Raw genomic sequence first — 19,960 nt, forward strand, 5'->3', positions numbered from 1 at the left:
CTGAACCACAGAAACTGTGAGATAATAAATGTGTGTTGTGTTAAGCCACCAAATTTATGGTGACTTTTTTTGCTTTGTTTTGCAAGAATTGATAACTAATGCAGCTCTCAGCTTACAGATAAGCAGTTGAAGCTCATAGTGGTCAGATAGTGAAAAAACAGCAGAGGCAAGAGTCATACAGAAGGTAATCTGTCTCTAAAGTCTAAATTCTTTCTACCATATCATACGTACAATTTAAGGCACCCTAACTTAAATATTCAATAGCAGTTCCATAAAACCACTGTTAAATAATACATTCATAATAAATGGTATTAATTAATGTGAATAATTTTAAGCAACTTTATACACAATAATTGTTTCATCTCAAAATTTTATCTACAATGATTTAGGCAAGACATATGCTTACTCAAGCAAAAATCTATAGAGAGATTAAGTCACACCATTAGTCAATAGCAGTAAAGAAAAGAATCTAGTTATCTTGATTCCTAATCTACTTAAATACAGTTTCCATACTCCAAACCTTCCCATGAGATATTGAAGTATAACTGTCACTTCTTGAACAAGATTCATCCTTCAGGGCTTTAATTTTTTTCAGAGCGTGTTGCCTAATAATGTCTGACATTAAATGAGAACTTCATATGCCTTAATTTTTCTTTAAGGAATATATAATTAACACATTTGAATTCATTTTCTATTAATGGTGATATATTTGTATGAACCCTTCATTCTTTTTTCCCATTTTTCTGGGCTCAGAAACAGAGTTGTCTGGGTTTAGGGAACAACTATTTTGCCCTTGAGAAATTTCCTGCTCTTCAGTTTTGTAACCTCCACTCTTACAATTATTAGCACTGTCCAGTAAACGCCCAAGTTAAGTAAGCCAGTAGCAATGAGAGAAAAAGTAATATGTAACTACTTGGCCAGAAGTAGACTAACATTTGATTTAAGGACTTGTAGTAAAAAGCACATTTGGTGCATAGTAGAAAGAACAGGAGCTTCAAAGTTAAACCAAAGCGACAATCTTGTTTCCACCCCTAGCCACAGTATCTGGCACATGGGCACCCAATAAATGTGAGTTTCTTTCTCCTTTCTTAAATGCTCCCTCACTCCCCACCTCAGGTGCCAGTGAAGGAACTTAAATAGTAAATAAATGAATTGGCCCAAGCTCAACTAATATCAACAACAACTAACATATCAACCTCTCTTAGTTACCTACACAATAAAAATGAATGGTTAACCTCCTTTCTGACACCTGCTGGAGAGGTTAATCTGGATGTTATCAACAAATGTGGATAAGCACTGACTTTTTCAAACATAGTTTCCAAAATTCACACAAACATTAAAATATTACATAATGGTCATAAATCATAATGTATTAACTCTTTACATTATATAGGAGAAGTGTTACTGTGTTGTGTAAAGCACAAAGGCTTTGAGTCCTGGCTTGACTCCAAGTTACTTAACCTCTCTGGATCTATTTCCTCATCAATAAAGCGATGATAATGGTATCTACTTTACAAAGACTTGTGAAGAGATTAAATTAGAATACACATGATATAAACTGTCCACACACTTCCCTTTAATGGCTAAATAAATATTAGCCCCCTCTCCTCCCTATCTGACTCATCACTTTTCAAAGGCTTTCCTTCAAATATAGTTTCATGTTCCTCTTTCCCACCAATGTGTGGAATACTTAAATATAATGACAGAAATCAATCAATTCCATTGTATTGTCTTTTAGAGCAAATAATAAAGAATTTAGGTCATGATAACTGGGCTTACAAATATTTTAAATTTGAAAACTTCCGTTTTACTTTGATTTCACATATGTCCTTTTCCCTAACACAAATGTACCAGCCAATAAAGTTAAGGGATCACTTACCTGCTTCCACAGATCAAAGCTATACCAGCTAAGTAGAAATCAGATCAGACAACTTGCTCTACAGTGACTCCTTTAGTAGTCTCCCTAGCTGAAGGGTACTTACTTGTCTTTTTCCTCTATCATCTTTGCTTCCTACTCAAGGGATCTGGGAGTAGCCAAGGTAATAATTTCCTCTCATGAACTATTATTATGGAGCTAAAGAACATGTACAACATCCTACGCAACTTCTTTCATCCATTTTAACTCTGGTTGTTTATTTTAAGGCTGATTTCTTCATAGAGGAACCAACAATACTATGCTCCCTTCACATATTTAACTTTTCTATGTGAAAATTAACTTCTCATCTGCCATTTATTCTCTCAACAAACATTTAGTGTCATCTACTGAATGCCAAGGATACTGCTAAGCTGTAAGTACAAAGGTTCCCAGATCATTTATAAACTTTGTGAGATTAGTTTCCAAAAGTATAATTAAACACACTCAAAACTTACCTATCAAGAAAAGCAAATGCGCCAAAAGCAAAAACACAAAACATCATTCTACAAAAATCAAGCCCTAAATCACATATAGTCCCAAACTGTTTTTTTCCAGATGGAAAGTTAAATATATATTATCTGTATTATAACTTTTCTCCTGAAAAATAGAAACACTTTTTCTTCCGAGGCTATTACAAAATGTTGATAATCAAGTGTCTTTTGGTAGAGCCAAGAGAGCTATCCACCTTTTCCACCTTTTCTTCTTCCCCCAAGAAGGTGCTATTCACTTTCTTAATATGTTAGCTGTCTTTATTTTCTCATAAAAGTCATATACAGGGTAGGATTTGGCATAGAGGTCCATCTTAAACCACTAGTAGCTACTAGTGGTTGCTAAGGAAATGAAGAGGAAGTGGTAAGAGTAGACAAGAGTAGAAATTAATCTTAAACATAGTGGCCCAGACACGAAGAGTATTAAAATATTTCAAGTCTTGAGGTTAGAGGTTTTTCCCCTTGAGTATCACCAAAATATTAATACCACAAAGAGAGATTTCATTTGCTGCCATTTGTGGCAGATGAATGAATTTGATTTGTTTGAAATCAAGTTATTTCCCTCTATATGCTATTCTACAAAAATCCAAAACACCAATGATCATTTTTAAGTATGAAATTAATATAAACCAGAAATGTAGTTACCACTTTGGTGAAACATAGGAAAACAATTATTTCCAAAATTAATTTTCTCAATTTCCTTCAACTACACCAGTTGTATGTTACATTTCTTTCCCTGTCATGAATTTAGAAAACTGTCATTCGTACATTTTGGTCTAGTCAACACAAGCTACAAACAGAAAGAAAGAAACAAAAGAAAAAAGAAAAAAAGGGAAAAAAAAGAAAATCAGCACAAGAAATTTGAATATAAAAGAAAATATTGAAAATCACACTCCACTGTCCTTTTAAAAGTTCCTAGCAATGGTTCAGTTTCCCCTTTCCTTGTCCATTCTGCACCCCCATCCCCATCCCACTTCACCCAGACAGAGGGTAACAGTCTGAGCTGCCCTGGTTGAGTTGATCCTAAAGTTAACATTCAGCAGCCCATTTCCAGACAGCAGCGCTAAATCTATTTGGATAAAACGCGTGTGACCCAGACAGTTGGCATTTGGCCCAAACGCGTTGCACCGGCAGCTCAAATAAAAACAAGAGTAAGAAACTCACTCTCTTGTTCCTTCTCAGTGCGCTTTTTCACTCTCTTTGCCTCTAATACAACAAGGAAAGAAATTACCAAAGACAGGAATTGTAGTACACATTATCAAAAGGCACCTTTCCAAAAACCCCTCCAGCACTCCAACTGCATCCCCCAAATCCTTGAACTTTGATCCCATATACCATATAGACAGACATACCCAGATATTCAAGGCTCCGGAGGATTATGAGTCTAGCACGACGTCCCAAGTGGCCAAAAGTAAATCAAAAACACACGCTTCCATCTCTTTGATTAGCCTATTAAAAGCTTAACATATCCTAGAGCATCGGGGCTATAGCTAGCACATTAATTCTGCTCTCTGAGCCCAGGCATAAAATATGCACTTGTCTGACTGCTTAAGACACTGACATGAAACTATAAAATGCAGGTTTTTCTTAGAAATCAGTTTAAAATACACATCATTATTACTTTCCCAATCACTATTTGGTGATTAGTTAAAAGACCACGATCATCATAATCAAGTCATATTTCACAAAACATGTCTATCCATACAATAAACGTGTATTTTTGGCATCATAAAATACTTGCAAGACCCAGAATTCTCCAACTCCCGACTAGTCTGGAGTTAAAAAGATTTCTATCTGTAAAATGAGTTCAGTCAAGCTCACTCATTGCCATTAAAAACAGACACACACACACACACACACACACACACACATACACACACACACACACACACACACAGAAAAAGTTTTCTACGCGCTATTCGGAAGACAAGCAAAGCACAAGTTTTAATTTAAAAAAAAAAACGGTTTCATTGAATATTGTTAAGTCTTCCTTACCGTTTTCATCTTCAAATTCTGATAAAAAGTAAGTTTCAAACAATAGAGATTGCACTGGACGACTCACGTACTCTCTCTGCTTTCTTTTTTTTTTTTTTTTTTTTTTTTCTGCCCCCCTTTGCAAAGCCACAGCAGTCAGTTACTTATTCTGCAGCCAGAATAAAACCCTATAGTCTGGCTAACCCGGGCTTTAGAGAACGGACTTTCCGATTTGGCAATAAAAGAGATGCCATCAACACATCCAGGCTATCATCCTGAGATGCTGCCTTTGCAAACCCCCTGTCTCTCTCGACCCCCCCCCCTCCAAAAAAAGGAAAGGAAAAAAAGAAAGGAAGGAAGGGGGAAAAAAGGCTTATTGGGGGTGGAAGTGGTGCCCTCTCTTCCTGGACAGCTTAGTGCCTTTGCTATGCAAATAACATGTGAAGAGCATCAAAAGGTATCAAGAGAAAAGAAGACAAGAGGAGCAGGAAGGGCAGCAAAGTTTTGTTGAAGTAGCCCTAGATCTCACTACCGGCCCCCAGCCAACTTGAATTGCAGCAGGAGAAAATTTTGGCAGCTTTTCCTCGGAGGCAGAGCACACTGACGTCAGTCTGCAGATGTGCCGGGCTGCGTCGGGTGCGCATGTGTCCTGGGTCGTCACGTGGAGGGGGAGGGGAGGTAGAGGTACAATCGGGGTAACCAACTACCAGCCATTCAGAAGGGCTTAGACAATGTCAACTTTTCCACCCTGTGAATGAGAGAAATTCTGGCCCTTCTAAACTCAGTCCCCTACCCCACTCCGCCTCTTTTTCTTCCTCCTCCTCTTTTAAGAAATTCTAGCCTGGTTTGTGACTAGTTGTTTCTTGGAAAAAGGAAGGGGGAGGGAGAGGATGAATGACTTTAGATGAATTAGTGTCACTGTTAAGTTCTCTGGTTGCCTTCTCCGTGAATTTTTTTTTTTTTAACTGCACACAACAAAAATATTAAAAGTTGCACATGAGTGTCTTTGAGGAAACTTACAGCACACTTAGATCAGTGGCAGATTTCAAAACTCAATAGCTACATGTGCATAAAATGCCTGTTTTTTCAATATACCTCAACAAGTAAAACTGCCACCAACAGGGAGAGTGGACTAAAGTAAACTAAGACCAGCACATTTTCCATCTGATTACCGACTTCAGGTTATGTGGGGCTTTAAAAGAAGAAAAAAAAAAAAGTGGGGGAGGAGGGAGCGGGGGAAAAGAGAGAAGCTTGCATTATTTCCAGATGAGGGTGAGACTGGATGGTGTTTTAAAGTGCAACCGGGGAAAGCTACAAGTGGAGTGTATTTTTTTAAGTCGGTACATTGAATGAAATCTCAGTGACTGCCCAAATGAAAATAAATCCAAAGTCAGACCCCCCAAAAAAGGGGGAAAAAAAACCAGGAACCCTGCTGCGATCTCAAGATAAACAAACAAAACCTCAAAACTGGTTCTTCAAGCTTCCCAATCCCACCCTCCCACCCACCCCCACACCACCCTCCACACCAGCTGCCAGTCCATACTTTAAGAGAGAAAACTCCACTACAACGTAGCACTTTCACTTTCATTTGCTGGGAGAAAGCCACTGGCATTAAACTGTGGGGGAAATGCCCAAATATGTTTTCCATGTCCTAAGCAAGCAAACAAAGTCTGGCACACAAATCGGAAACAGGAAAAAATGTGAAAATAGCTCAGGACAAATGCTGCCTTTCAGCGGTGTAATCTGCTGCATCATTTATCTGTCTCTATGGTTGAGTGTAGGGTAGGGAGAGGTTTAAGAGTTTCCGAGGCTGGAGGGGGCGGTGGGCGGGGGAGCGGGGTATTGACGCCTTGAAATTCCAGTCGGTAGTTACCGCCAAGTCAATTTCCGATGGCCAGAACCAGAAAGGGGAATTGGACCGGAGGGAAGGGGGTGGGGAGGAGGACCTTTCTGAATACTCGCTCTTAAGTTTCAAGCTTCTGCTAACATTATTGCTCATTTGACATTTTTTTTTTCTTCCTACACCGGAGGTAGTAGGTGTAATTCTTCTGGTGAATACATGAATAGTTGGCTAAAAGAAGGCATGAATCAGACTGAGAACGTCCAAGAATACAGTTATTTCCATTCTTTTTCTGAGGGTTGAAAGGGGAAAGCATCTGTCCACAGTCAATAGTCCTCATCTTGACCTTAATCAGTAGTATTTGGCTCAATGCCATTGAAAATGTAGAAATACATTCTGTGCTTGGCATTGACAGTTTTAAATAACGAGGATTCATATGGAGATAGATAGATGATAGAAGATTGATAGATAGATGTATTTGCATTAAAATACATGGATGACTAATCTCCTAGCAATAATTGTAAACACACAAAATAAAAAGAGTGGGCACAGAGCGGTTTTTGCATGAAACTAACTTAAATAGTTGTGAACCTAAACGTTAATAAAAACGAAAAACAAAACAAAAAACTGGTATTAGATACAACCAGCACAGGAAACTAAAGTTAAGGTGTGCGTAGTATTATCTCTAGAAGTTATCTGGAAAGTTTTTGCTCTCAACTAAGAGTGGGCACGGAGCTGTTTTTGCCTGAAACCACCTTTTAAATAGTTATGAACCGAAACCTTAAAAATAAAAAAATAGGTATTAGATACAGCCAGCACAGGAAACTAAAGTTAATGTGTGAGTAGTATTATCTCTACAAGTTATCTGGAAAGTTTTTGCTCTCAACTAAGACAAACTGCCCTAAAAGTATCAACCTTGTAAAGGAAAGGAGCATATTCATTGAGAAGTGGACATTGGCTAATTACTTATTCAAACAGTGCCATCCTGCGTCTAAAAAGAGTAATGAAAAATTTCCAACAGATCGCTTTTCTCCTCCAAATGATAAGAAAAATATGAGTAAGGGAGAAAAATTATTAGCATGAGCAATGAAGTGTCACTTTAACTTTATATGTGTGTCCATATGTATGTACATTTTAACTGCATTAAAGAAAATTCAAACATACATATAAGTAGAGCAATATATAATGAACCCCAAATTGTACATAATCCAGTTTTAAAAACTGTCAACACATGACCAGTTGTTTCCCATTACTTGCTCCATCCCACTGGACTATCTTGAAGCCAATCCCAGATAACATTTCACTGCATCCATTAAATATTTCTAAATAAAGTTGTACTTCTAAAATATAAGGACAAAAAATAAATAACCACTACTATACCACACTTACTCTTAAAACATTAATAATTCCTTAATTTCAGCAAATATCAGATGACCTCCCTCAACTGCAAATAAACGCTTAAAAATGCTGTATTGAAATCAGGATCCACATATTACATTAAGTTAATCTATCTCTTTTGTCTCTTTTTTAAAAACTTTTTACTGAAGTAGAATATTCACACAGAAAAGTACATACATATATAAATTGATGAAAAATGTTAAGTCTAGGGAAACCTGGGTAGCTCAGTCAGTTAAGCATCTGACTCTTGGTGTTGGCTCAGGTCAGGAGCTCACGATTCCAAAAAAGGAATAAACAGAAAATTGAGAGAGGAAGGTAATTTGTATGTATGTATGGATAGATGGATGGATGCACACCATGTATGTATATATGTATTTTAGAGACTGAAAAATAGGAGCAAAGGCAGAAGAGTTTGAGAGCCCAAGAATAGAGACCAAGAAACTTTTAGAGGTAAGAACAGACTTTTAACTTACAATTTTTAATGTCTTAGCATGTAAATTAGATTTAATTTTTTTACTTAGTAACCAAGGAATTTCTTTGTTTTTCTTAATGTTTATTAATTATTTTTGAGAGAGACACAGAGTGTGAGCAAGGGACAGGCAGAGAGAGAGGGAGACACAGAATTTGAAGCAGGCTCCATGCTCCCAGCTGTCAGCACAGAGAGGGATGCGAGCTCAAACCATGAACTGTGAGGTCATGACCTGAGCCAAAGTCGGATTAACTGACTGAACCACCCAGGTGCCCCTCTTTTTTTTTTTAAGTTTGTTTATTTATTTATGTATTTTGAGAGAGAGAGAGAGCATGTGCAGGCATGCATATGCACACAAGTCAGGGAGGGACAGAGAGAGAGACAGAGAGAGAAAGAATCACAAGCAAGCTCTGCGCTGTGTGCGCAGAGCCCGACTCCAGCCTTGATCTCACAAATAGTGAGATCATCCCCTGAGCTGAAATCAAGAGTCAGACGTTCAACAAACTGAGCCAGCCAGCTCTCCAAAACGAAGGCATTTCTTAAAATTAGACTGTTTGCTTGTATTTTCAGAAAAATGAGATGAATTCTGATTTTATGCTTGCTTGGAATTACTAAATTGAATTAAATCTACAAAAATGTCAACATGAATAAATTATATAACTGGAAGTTGAAATGCTTCAATAGGGTATGTTGATCCAAATTGGGATAAGATGTACATAATATTGTGCAATTTATATAAACTTAATAGTACAACAAATATATATGTCAGACTTACAAAAGCATTCATGGGAAGAACATAGAGTATCTTGAACATCATAATTAACCTGGGGGAGAAAGAAAAGAACAAAATTAAGGAGCACAAAGTGGCATCAACTAAATCTATAAAATTTTATTTGAAAAATAAAACAATTGGAATTATCATAAAATGTTAATGTCAGCTAATTCAATGCATTGAGTGTATGTGAATCTCTATTATCTATTATTTTAATCTCTGTATTGTGGGAATAATTCACAATTTTACAAAAAGAAAGAAAGATTACTGTTATTTGTTATTACAATTAATCTGGCAATTTCTGAAATTTCAGAGGCAAAACAGCTTTAACTACTTATTATTTACTTACTTATTTACTTTTTTATTAGCATATGGGAGCAATAGCAGAAAGAAAAAAACAGATTGAAAAGAGTGAGAATAATCAATGGTTTATAACCATACTACACAATATCTAATATTCAAAAAAGAGAAGATGAAGCTAAAGTATATTACTGAGATAAAAATAAAAACCCCAATATGCTAATAAGTGCCACTCTTTAGCATTGTGCAGAAGGCTAAGAAGTAGCGAAATATAAGGTTCCTTTCTTCAATAAATTCATAAATTGGGAAACAATATGAAAGTGTGATAAGGGAAAATGCAATACACTACATAATTTAGTGACGTAAATGATAGAGCTTCAAATGATAGAGAACTCAGTAAAGTCCACCTAAGGATTTTTCTGACATCCATGTTGCTATTCTGGTGGTCAGTTTTGTGGTTCTTGAACTCCCAGCAACATTCAATTGAATCAATCACTCCCAACTTCTGGAAATACTGTACTTTTCTAGTTTTTGTATGACTGCATAGTACTTTCTCCTCCTCTTCCCAATTACTAAATATAAAATGCCCAGGAGTCAGTCCCGATACCCATTCTATTCTTTATCAACTGATTTTTCCTTTGATTAATGTATGCTTTTCTTTGACTTTAAAGACCATCTATACGCCAATGACTCTGAGAGCTAAATGCATACTTGGCTGTGTCTTATAAGGCAGTACAAACTTCTTGTGATATAAACAGAATTAGACATGTTCGTCTGTCTTTTCCATGTAGCAAATGGAACCACAATTCACCAAGTCTCTAGCCAGTATGTTTTTTTCAGTCCACTTTTCAATTTTCTTAACATGTATTCTTCATAAAATGTGCCAAGCTTTAGTGGGAGAAATAGGGAGAAGTGTGTCTATTTCATCTTAGCTGGAAACTAGAGTTTCTCTCTGCTATAGTCTGAATCTTTGTGTCACCCTCAAAATTCGCAAGTTGAAATCCTAATGCCTAATGTGATGATATTAGGAGGTAGAACTTTTGGGAGATGCTTAAGTCAGGAGGGTAGAATCCTCATAAATAGAATTAGTGTTCTTATAAAAGAGACCTTACAGAGATCCCTCCCCCTTCCACCATGTGAGGACATAGTGAGAAGGCACTAAGAGCAAGAAAGAAGACCCTCACCTGACCATGCTGGCACCCTGATAGCAGATTTCCAGCCTCTAGAACTGCGCCAAAGGAATTTCTGTTGTTTATAAGTGCCCAATTTGTGGTATTTTGTTACAGAGCCTGAATGGATTCAGATTCTATCTCCTTTATTGTTAAAACATGGTCAAAATATTTATTCTCTATTGTGAAGTGTCTGTTAACGTTTTTTACCAGGATAATTTTTAACTGGGATGAATGTCTTCTATTTATTGATTTTGGGGGTACACTATATATTTCAGATTTAAGTCCTTTGTTGGATATAGATAGTATAAATATCTTTCCCCATTCTATGGATTATCTTCTAACCCTTTAAAGGAAGACAGAGTTTGTAGATAGAAATTCCTAATTCTAAGATAGTCTATTTTAACTTTTTTTCTTTGATTTTTAGGACTCTTTGTATGCTCTTAGAGAGATTTTTGACTACTTGCTTCACTTTTTTTCTTTGAAAAAAGCAAACATAGTTTCTTTATAACATGCAATTTTCCTGAAGCAAAAACAGCCCTTTGTCTTACTGCCATTCGACAATAAGAATACATATCATGGGGGTGCTTGGTGGCTCAGTCGGTTAAGCATCTGGCTCTTGGTTTCGGCTCGGGTCATGATCTCACAGTTCATGAGCTAGAGCCCCGCACTGGGCTCTGCTAACAGTGTGGAGGCTACTTGGAATTCTGTGTCCATGCCCCGCTCTCACTCTCTCTCTCTGCTTTCTCTCAAAACAAATAAACTTAAAAATATATATATACATGCTCCAGTCAAAATGAACACTTTACACCCTAAAATAAGTGGGAAATCCAACTCTGTCTTCAAAAAACCTTAAGTATTTTTGCATAAATTAACTTTCTACCAAAAGTTCATTCCTTACTTCTGATTCCTAAAGATACATCACAACTTATGTGCATATAGTATATGGTAACAATGTGGAAAAACTGCTATTCTTCCCACCATGAACATGCTAATACAAACTTGGTACCTTGTAGGGATTTTTCCTTTAGACATAGGTTGTATTTATTGTTTGAATAACCAGATGTTCTGAAGTTGAAATCCTTGCAACATCTTTTCCAGAAACAATTTCTTTCTACATGTCTTCCTTTCATTAGCTGATATTAAATAAAGTTATGTGGTCCTTTTATCCCCCATCCTCCAAAGTTAACTTCTCTTCTTGAAGTATTATCTGCTACGAGTTTTTTTAGGGAGAGTATGCAGTAGGAAGGTTTTTAGTTTCTATGTCAGAAAATTTGTTTTTTCCTCATTCTTGAATAATAGTTTAGCTTGTTATGGAATTCTAGGCTGATGACCTTTTTACCCCCCTCAGCTTCACCATCTGTTGTTGCAGATGAAAGATATGATTGCTATTTCTATCTTACTAAACTATCTTTTCTCTTTAGTACCTTTAGTATTCTCTTTCTCCTTCATGTTTTGCAAACGATTTCATGCTGTGGTTTTACCTCTATTTATCTTGCACAGAATTCAGTGAGCATCTTTTTCTGAGCGCTTCTGTTGTTCTGCATACTGAAGATTTTTCAGCTATTATGTACTCAAATATTACGTATTCAGCATTCTCTCTATTCTTTAAGAAGGTTTATGTTGGTGGAGTTCCTCAGTTTGTCCTCTATATCTCTTATTTGCTCTTCATAATTTTTATCTTTTTATCTTTATGGATGAATTCTTCAAATTATCTTTCAATTTATTAAATCAATCTCTGACTCAATCCAGTTAAGAGTTTATCTCAGATATAGAATTATATTTAAATTATATTAATCAGTTATGGGACTTTGTAATTAATTCCTTTTCATAGCCAAATGTTCTTTCATTTGTTCCTATTTTTGTGTTATAATTTCTAGCTTTTTTTTAGATGAAAAATTTCTCAAACAACCTCAAAATACACATTTTAAAGTCTTCATCAGATTGTTCCATAAAATTAATTTCACTGAGAGTCAATGTTTCATTGTTGGATGTTGCTACTAGCTAGGATACCTTCAGTTTCAAGTAACATAAAAAAATCTGTCTCAACTTACTTAAACCAGAAGGAGAATTTATTATCTTATATATCATGTTCCCTAGCAAAGCACCTCTAGGGTCAACTAATTCACTGGCTCAATAACATTATCAGAATTTGTTCTTTCTCTTTTGTGACTCTGCCATACTAAATACGCCAGATTTGTCCATGGCAGCTCTACTTATGGTTACAAAATGGCTAAACAGTTCCAGATGTTCCATGCGGACCCAGTAACATCCACCAGAAGAAGTCATCTCCTCCTGTATATTTTTTTAATCAGTAAAAAAAATATATATATATATATCTATCCCAAAAGTTCCTCAGAAGACATATATATTAAGTCAATATTGCACCAAATGTATTCTTAAATAAATCACTAAGAAGGGGATACAGACAACCATGTTTGGTTTAGCTAAATACATGGCTCTGTAGACAAGAGTGGATTACCCAAACAAAATTTAGTTCCCTTAGAAAGTAGGAAGATGCAAAAAACAAAATCTGTTGCTCTGGCTCTTTGCATTAAATTCCTTCATTTATTTAACATTTTTGTTTGGTCATTTTACTAGGAAAACTGTTATGTTTATGGTTTGTCATTTTTATTCTTTTCCTCACCCTCTACTTTGACCCCCTTTTACCTAGGAGTTTTAAAATTGCTTTAGTCTCTCCCATCCCCAAGTCCATAAGCAGTTATTATGGTGTTTTAGCATCTCCATGATAAAATTATTTATTACTATAAAATAAAATAATCTAAAAGTTAATGGCTTAAAACAATAACCATTTATTTTTTTGATAGTTTCAGTGTTTCAGAAATTCAGAAACAGCTTAGCTGAAGAGTTCTGGCTCAGGGTCTCTCATGAGGAGGCTGTCATGATTTTGGCCAGGGTTAGATATCTGAAAGCTGAAAATGGTTTACTTACACAGCTGAGACAGAGTGATGCTTTGTTCGCAGAAGACCTCAGTTTCTGCTCCTATGAGCCTCAACACAAGCTATTTGAGTGTTCTCATATCATGATGTCAAGCTTCTTCAAGAACTTGGCAATCCAAATGAGATCAAGATAGAAGAGGCGATGTCTTTTATGATCTAGCCTTCGAAGCTGCACACTGTCTCTTTGCCATATTCTATTGGTCACAGAGACCAACACTGACACAATATGTGGAGGTGGGGCCACCCAAGGACATGAATACCAGCAGAGGAGGATCATTTATCTTGGAGACTGGCTATTACACCTATCCAAGCAACACTGGGTATTTAAATATCCCCACTTACTTCCTGGCCATAAAGCTGTATCTGCATCGTTGCCACTTTCACTTTCTCACACTCACAGCTTTATAATCTTCAGTAGTTTTTGTTTTAGATCTCCTTTCACAAGGTTTTGACTGTGAAGAGACTCACTCAAGCCCTTAGCTTTAATGAGAGACCTTGATTCTAGTCCTCCTTCTCATATGGAGAAGTTTTAGTATTCATTTCCAAGAAAGAACCAAAATCTCATATTCACTAAGTTGCTTCTAAACCCAGAGTCATTTCCACTCACAGCTATTTCTCTTCTGATTGCTGATCTTCCAATGTTTATCTAGTTTTTAAGTCTTCCTATTTCTCCTTGTTTTCTTCTAAATTTTATCAATGTCACATGTTAAAATAAACAGTATACTAATGTGAGAACTCATTCTTATCACTTGAAGCCTTATTTTTTTAGCTTTTTAAACTGATTTTAAAGTTGCAAAAATAGTACAGAGATTTCCCATATATCTCTCATCTGGCTTCCCTCAGGTTAACATCTTATATAACTGCATTAAAATTACTGAACCCAGGAAACTACTGCTGGTATAATACTATTAACCAAATTGTAGACTTTACTCAAATTTCACCAGCGTTTCTACTATTGCTGTTTTTCTCACCCAGGAGCCTGTGTAATACTTGTAAATTATGTATCTGATAAAGGACTTGTTTCCAGAATACATAAAAAAATCTCAAAACTCAGTAGGATGAAAGACAATCCAATTTCAAAATGGGCCAAAAGTCTCTCTACGCTTTATAGACTTTTTTTCCATTCCTTTATGCTTAGCCCTTCTGAATTACTTTGTTTTAGGTATGTTTCCTATATACTGCAGTTGAATTCTGCTTTGTGAGTCAAGGAGATTCTCACTGTTAGGACTACTATGTTTGGTCTCTTATCTGTATTAGGAAAGATAGTCCTCCCGAGGACATGATCGATGATTCTTGCATGCTCTTGCTGACCACAAAACTACCCATCTTTTGACATTGAGTACTTTCTGAACTGGTCATATATGCAACTAACTATGTCAAGGTAACCACAATGTGACAATGCTTTAAGTACTTGCTCTCCATTGAGGTCTGCCTTGTTTGCGGCTTGCTACAGACGACGCTCAGCATTCTCCTCCAGGTCTTCTCAGCTATGGCAAAACTCACTGCAGGTGTAGCCTCCACCCAGCTCCATCACATTGCTCTGTGGGACTTGGAGATAAAGAAATCCAGTACAACAATGCTGATGCTCTTGTTTGCAGTGCTGTAATAAACTGTTTTGCTCTAATACATTTAATCACATGTACTTTCAGCATTTATGGAGGTGTAAGAAGTTAATTCCTTGCCTCTAATGTAAGACTGGGGCTCTTCCCAGACACTATCATATTTTTAAATTATGTGAATTTTGTTATATTTATATCTTTCTCTATAAAATAGGTAATTTTTGTTCTTTTGTTAAAATTTTTTTCTGAAGGTGCCTTTGTGGCTAAGTCGGTGAAGCATCTGACTCTTGGTTTCAGCTCGGGTCATGATCTATTTCTTTTTGCAGTTCTATCAGTTTTTGCCTCATACACTGTGATGATGTTGTTAGGTGCATATATATTAAAGACTATTATGTCTTCTCAGAGAATTGGCAGTTTTATCAACATGTGATGTTCCTTGTAAGCCCTGGTCATTTTCCTTGCTCAGAAGTCTTCGTCTTAAATTAATAAAGTCCTGGTTTCTTTTGATTAGTGTTAGCATGGTGTATCTTCCTCCATACCTTCACTTTTAATCTATCAGGGTCCTTATATATCAAATGAGTTTCTTGTAGAAAACACAGAGTCTGAGTCTTGTTTTTTCATCCACTTTGACAGTCCTGCCTGGATTGGTGTATTTAGTCCATTCACATTTAAAGTGATTACTGATATACTGGATTAATATTTGCATATTTGTTACTGTATTCTATGCATTGCTTTTGTCCTCTCTGTCTTCCATTTTCCTGCCTTCTCTCATTTTAACTGAACATTTTACACAATTCTACTTTTTCTCTTGTCTTAGCACATCAATTATACTTAAAATATTTTTAGCAATTGCCCTAGAGTTTGCAATATACACTTACAATTAACCCAACTTCACTTTCAAATAAAGAATGTTCTAGAGAATTGAAAAATACAATTCTTGGTAAAAGCAACAAAGAAGCAAACTAATGAAAACACTAACTTAAAAAGATAGATGCAACCCCATGTTCACTGCATCATTATTTATAATGGCCCAGACATGAAAGCAACCTAAGTGTCCATCAATGTATGAATGGATAAAGAAAAGATGGTATAGGGGTGCCTAGGTGGCCCAGTTAGCTGTGTCCGACTTCGGCTCAGGTCATGATCTCATGGTTTGTGAGTTTGAGCCCCGCATCAGGCTCTGTGCTGACAGCTTAGAGCCTGGAGCCTGCTTTGGATTCTGTGTTTCCCTCTCTCTCTGCCTCTCCTCTGTCTCCCTCTCTCTCAAAATAAATAAACATTAACAAAAAAATAATAAGAAAAGGTGGCATATATATATATATATATATATATATATATATATTATTCATCCAAAAAATGAATGGAATTTGCCATTTGCAACAATGAGGATGGACCCTGAAGACATTATTTTAAGTGAAATAAGTCAGAGAGAAAAAGAAAGACAAATACTACATGATTTCACCTATATGTGTAACCTATAAACAATAACAACAGGGGTGCCTGGGTGGCTCAGTTGGCCAAGTGTCTGACTTCAGCTTGGTTATGATCTTTAGTTTTTGAGTTTAACCCCTGCGTTGGGCTATCTGCTGTCAGTCCAGAGCCTGCTTTGGATCCTCTGTTCCCCCCTCTTTCTGCCCCTCCCCCACTCATGAGCATGCCCTCTCTCTTTCAAAAATAAATAAACATAAAAAATACAATAACCAAAACAAGCTCATGGATACAGAGAACAGATTAGTAGTTGCCAGTGGCAGGGAATGTGAAGTGGGAAAAATGGGTGAACAGTGTCAAAAGGTACAAACTTACAGTTTTAAAACAAAGAAGTCATGGGGATATAATGTACAGTATGGTGACTATAGTTAATAATACTGTATTGCATATTAAAAGTTCTCGTCACAAGTAAAAAAAAATTGTTAACCCTGGTGACAGATGATAACTAGATTTACTGCGGTGATCATTTGACAATATACACAAACATCAAATCATTTTGTTGTACACCTGAAACTAACAAAATATATGTCAACTATAACTCAATTAAAAAAAAATCATATTGAGGGGCACCTTGCTGGCTCATTCAGAAGAGCATGTGACTTTTGGTCTCGGAGTCATGAGTTCAAACCCCATGTTGAGTGTAAAGATTACTTAAATAAGTAAAACTTTAAAAAATCATATTGAAATAGTTGTCAATATATTGAAAAACAAACCTGTGTTATAGAAATATATGTGCTTATTTATCAATACATAAATAAGATCAAATATCTTGACTTCAAAGTATTGATGTACATAAATGTTATTCAGAGACATCTAAATATAATATGTGCTGGGGGAAGGGGCACAACTGGGTGCATCAATTGGTTAAGCCTCTGACTCTTGATTTCAGCTCAGGTCTTGATCTCAGGATAGTGAGTTCAAGCCCTGCATTGTCCCCCTTACTAATTGTGGAGGCTATTAAAAAAAAAAAAAGTTATGGGGGAAAAAAAAAGTTAACTAATAGCTAAATAAACTAAAAAGTAAATTAAGGAAAATAGGGAATCAGAAATGTTAACATAGACCTACAACCACATAAAACTTATCTTAAGTCTCAAAAGGGTCATATTCAACTGGGTTGAATTTTCAACCGAATAGATATTTAATTTCTCCAAAATCAATCCGTGCATACACATCAACCAATAACAAAGTTAAGTATATTTTCTGGTAGACTAAAACAATTTGTTTTTAATTTTTTCTTTTCTTTTTTTTTTTTTTTTTGAGGGCGTGTGGGCACATGCACACACAGAGCAGGGAAGCGCAGAGGAGGAGAGAGAATCTTAAGCAGGCTACATTCCCAAAGACATGAAGCTAGATCTCAGGACCATGAGCTCATGACCTCAGCTGAAATCAAAAGTCAGATATTTAACCAACTAGCCACCCAGGTACCCCATCAATTTTTTTTGTTTTTAAATTAGGCTAACATCACCATCTGATGTGGGAAAGCTAGAATGTGGTATTACTTTCTGATATTTTGCATTATCATATTTAAGAGTCAGTAAAATTAAAGCAAATTATAAACCTTAATAGATTCCAGGGATTATCTTAAAGCAGTGAAAAGTAAAAATACATAACGGTCTTCAGAACTTAAAACACTTTCTCCAACATACTCAAAACCATAGACAGCTTACAAGGGCTGTAAGTTTAGATGGAATACAAATCAAGACAATTCTACTATAACTTACTTTGTTTATAACTGATATCAAAAGTGGGCAAATAATCTTGGTAAAAAGCCTGGGTCAAGTAAAGTGAGATGTAATCATCATAGTTTTCCTTAAAGTCTTACACAAGATATTGCACTAAAAAAAATCCTAACCAGGGGCGCCTGGGTGGCGCAGTCGGTTAAGCGTCCGACTTCAGCCAGGTCACGATCTCGCGGTCCGTGAGTTCGAGCCCCGCGTCGGGCTCTGGGCTGATGGCTCAGAGCCTGGAGCCTGTTTCCGATTCTGTGTCTCCCTCTCTCTCTGCCCCTCCCCCGTTCATGCTCTGTCTCTCTCTGTCCCAAAAATAAATAAACGTTAAAAAAAAAAAAAAAAAAAAAATTTAAAAAATCCTAACCAATATCTTTATCAGTAAAATGTGAATGAAGATTTGCCCAATAAATCAAAATGTTTACTACTTTATTTCTGTAATCTGCAACACAAAGAAGTTCATGGACAACAGTACTATCTACTTTGTAGGATTATTGTCAGGGTTATACTGACTGAACCATTTCTCCCTTCTCCAGTAGCTTCAAGAACTAAAAAGATGCTCGTTCCTTTGACTCCCAACTGGACTATTCTAGCAAGGTACTTTATATGTCATCTTCCCGTAAAAGAACTTACATTCTCTAAAATTTAACAGTATTTCTATTCTCTCTAAAAGGTGTAAGATATACTTGGAGGAGTATTTGCTTACTTTAAAAAAGATGAAGTATTGAAGGTAAGCAAGAAATGTGGATAAACAGCAGACCACATTTTCAAATATAAAAGTACACACTACATCCTCTTAGAAAATTAATGGTACTAAAAGCATGTGGAAATCTCTAGTTTAGATTATATGTAATCTTGAATGAGTCCTATAATATCCTCACTTTTCTACCTATGAAAGTCTATTTAATTTATTAAAATATGCCGCATCACCAAAAAAGGTAGAGAGACTTTTAGACCAAAGAGTTTTATTTACAGAAAGGTCATGGAGAATTAACAAAATTTATGAACACAATTTTGTTAGCAATAATAAACAGAAACAGCATGGTTTAATATATATCACTTGTTATATAATACATATTAAGATTTAGTTTTCATGCTACACTTATCCATTAGTTTCTGTTCCAATTTTTAAATCTAGAAATAAGGCAGTACACATGGAACAGATTTACTACATGCTTTTAAATTACGATTCCTTCTATATCAGATATTGTCAATTTTAAAGCCATCTACAAATTAAATGGCCTTTCCATTATAATTGCTAAATTTCGAGATATAAGCTCCAAATGGAACTCAAAATACATAAAATAAACTGTCACAAATTCAAAAGGAAAACATTACAGTAACAGTATCATAAATTAACAATGAATACTGCAGAAGTAAGACACATCAAAAGTTTATTATGATTAAGTCTAGAATGTTTTTTACTTGCATTCTTTTCCATCGAGTTGAAAACACCAAGGTACTAATTGAATGTGAAAGGACCATTTATAAATTGTAGGTGGCATGTGTCATTTTATGGATGAAAGGAAGAGGGACTATGTGCTTTGATTTGCAAATAATGTTCTTTGTCCAAGTAATCCTCAGTGTTTCCATTATCCTTGAATGACAAGATTCATTAAGTACTGTGTGAAAAAAGAGACCATCCTTTTACTGATGGAAGGCTTCTAATCTTATTTGGGTTGGATCTTCTGGATGTCTCAAGGCAATTCCATTACGCAGGAGCAGCTCAATATATGGTGGCCAAAAAGAATCACTAATTTTGACATATGGATCATGTGGAACATCAAATAATCTATTTAAAAGTATCTAGAAAAAAATACCGTTCATAATACCTTAGTAAAAAACTGATACAGCTATAATAAAACATTAAAAATTTGTTTACCAAAGAATGTTGATCTCTT

The 19,960-nt window shown here is 35.8% G+C and overlaps 2 protein-coding genes across 12 annotated transcripts in view; both read right to left on the bottom strand.

Moving 5' to 3' along the window:
• The window catches only part of ADAMTS6 (ADAM metallopeptidase with thrombospondin type 1 motif 6), a 321,406-nt gene extending 316,253 nt beyond the window's left edge, over positions 1-5,153 (bottom strand). For 4 of the 10 annotated variants that reach the window (XM_045494590.1, XM_045494585.1, XM_045494539.1 and 1 more), the window contains exon 1: positions 4,399-5,147. The gene's annotated coding sequence lies outside the window, so the exon portion shown is untranslated. Of the gene's footprint in view, positions 1-3,048; positions 3,184-3,755; positions 4,197-4,398 lie in introns of those variants that run through there. The other 6 variants (XR_006716243.1, XM_045494575.1, XM_045494556.1 and 3 more) reach the window with 6 other exon arrangements.
• Positions 5,154-19,007: 13,854 nt separating this feature from the next.
• Positions 19,008-19,960, bottom strand: part of CENPK (centromere protein K) — a 34,943-nt gene continuing 33,990 nt past the window's right edge. For both annotated transcript variants that reach the window (XM_045494780.1, XM_045494791.1), the window contains exon 10: positions 19,008-19,865. In XM_045494780.1, coding sequence (XP_045350736.1) covers positions 19,707-19,865 — 159 coding nt within the window. In that variant the 3' untranslated portion in view covers positions 19,008-19,706. The remainder of the gene's footprint in view (positions 19,866-19,960) is intronic.

The sequence above is a fragment of the Leopardus geoffroyi genome, chromosome A1, assembly GCF_018350155.1.
Source record: "Leopardus geoffroyi isolate Oge1 chromosome A1, O.geoffroyi_Oge1_pat1.0, whole genome shotgun sequence".
Lineage (NCBI taxonomy): Eukaryota > Metazoa > Chordata > Mammalia > Carnivora > Felidae > Leopardus > Leopardus geoffroyi.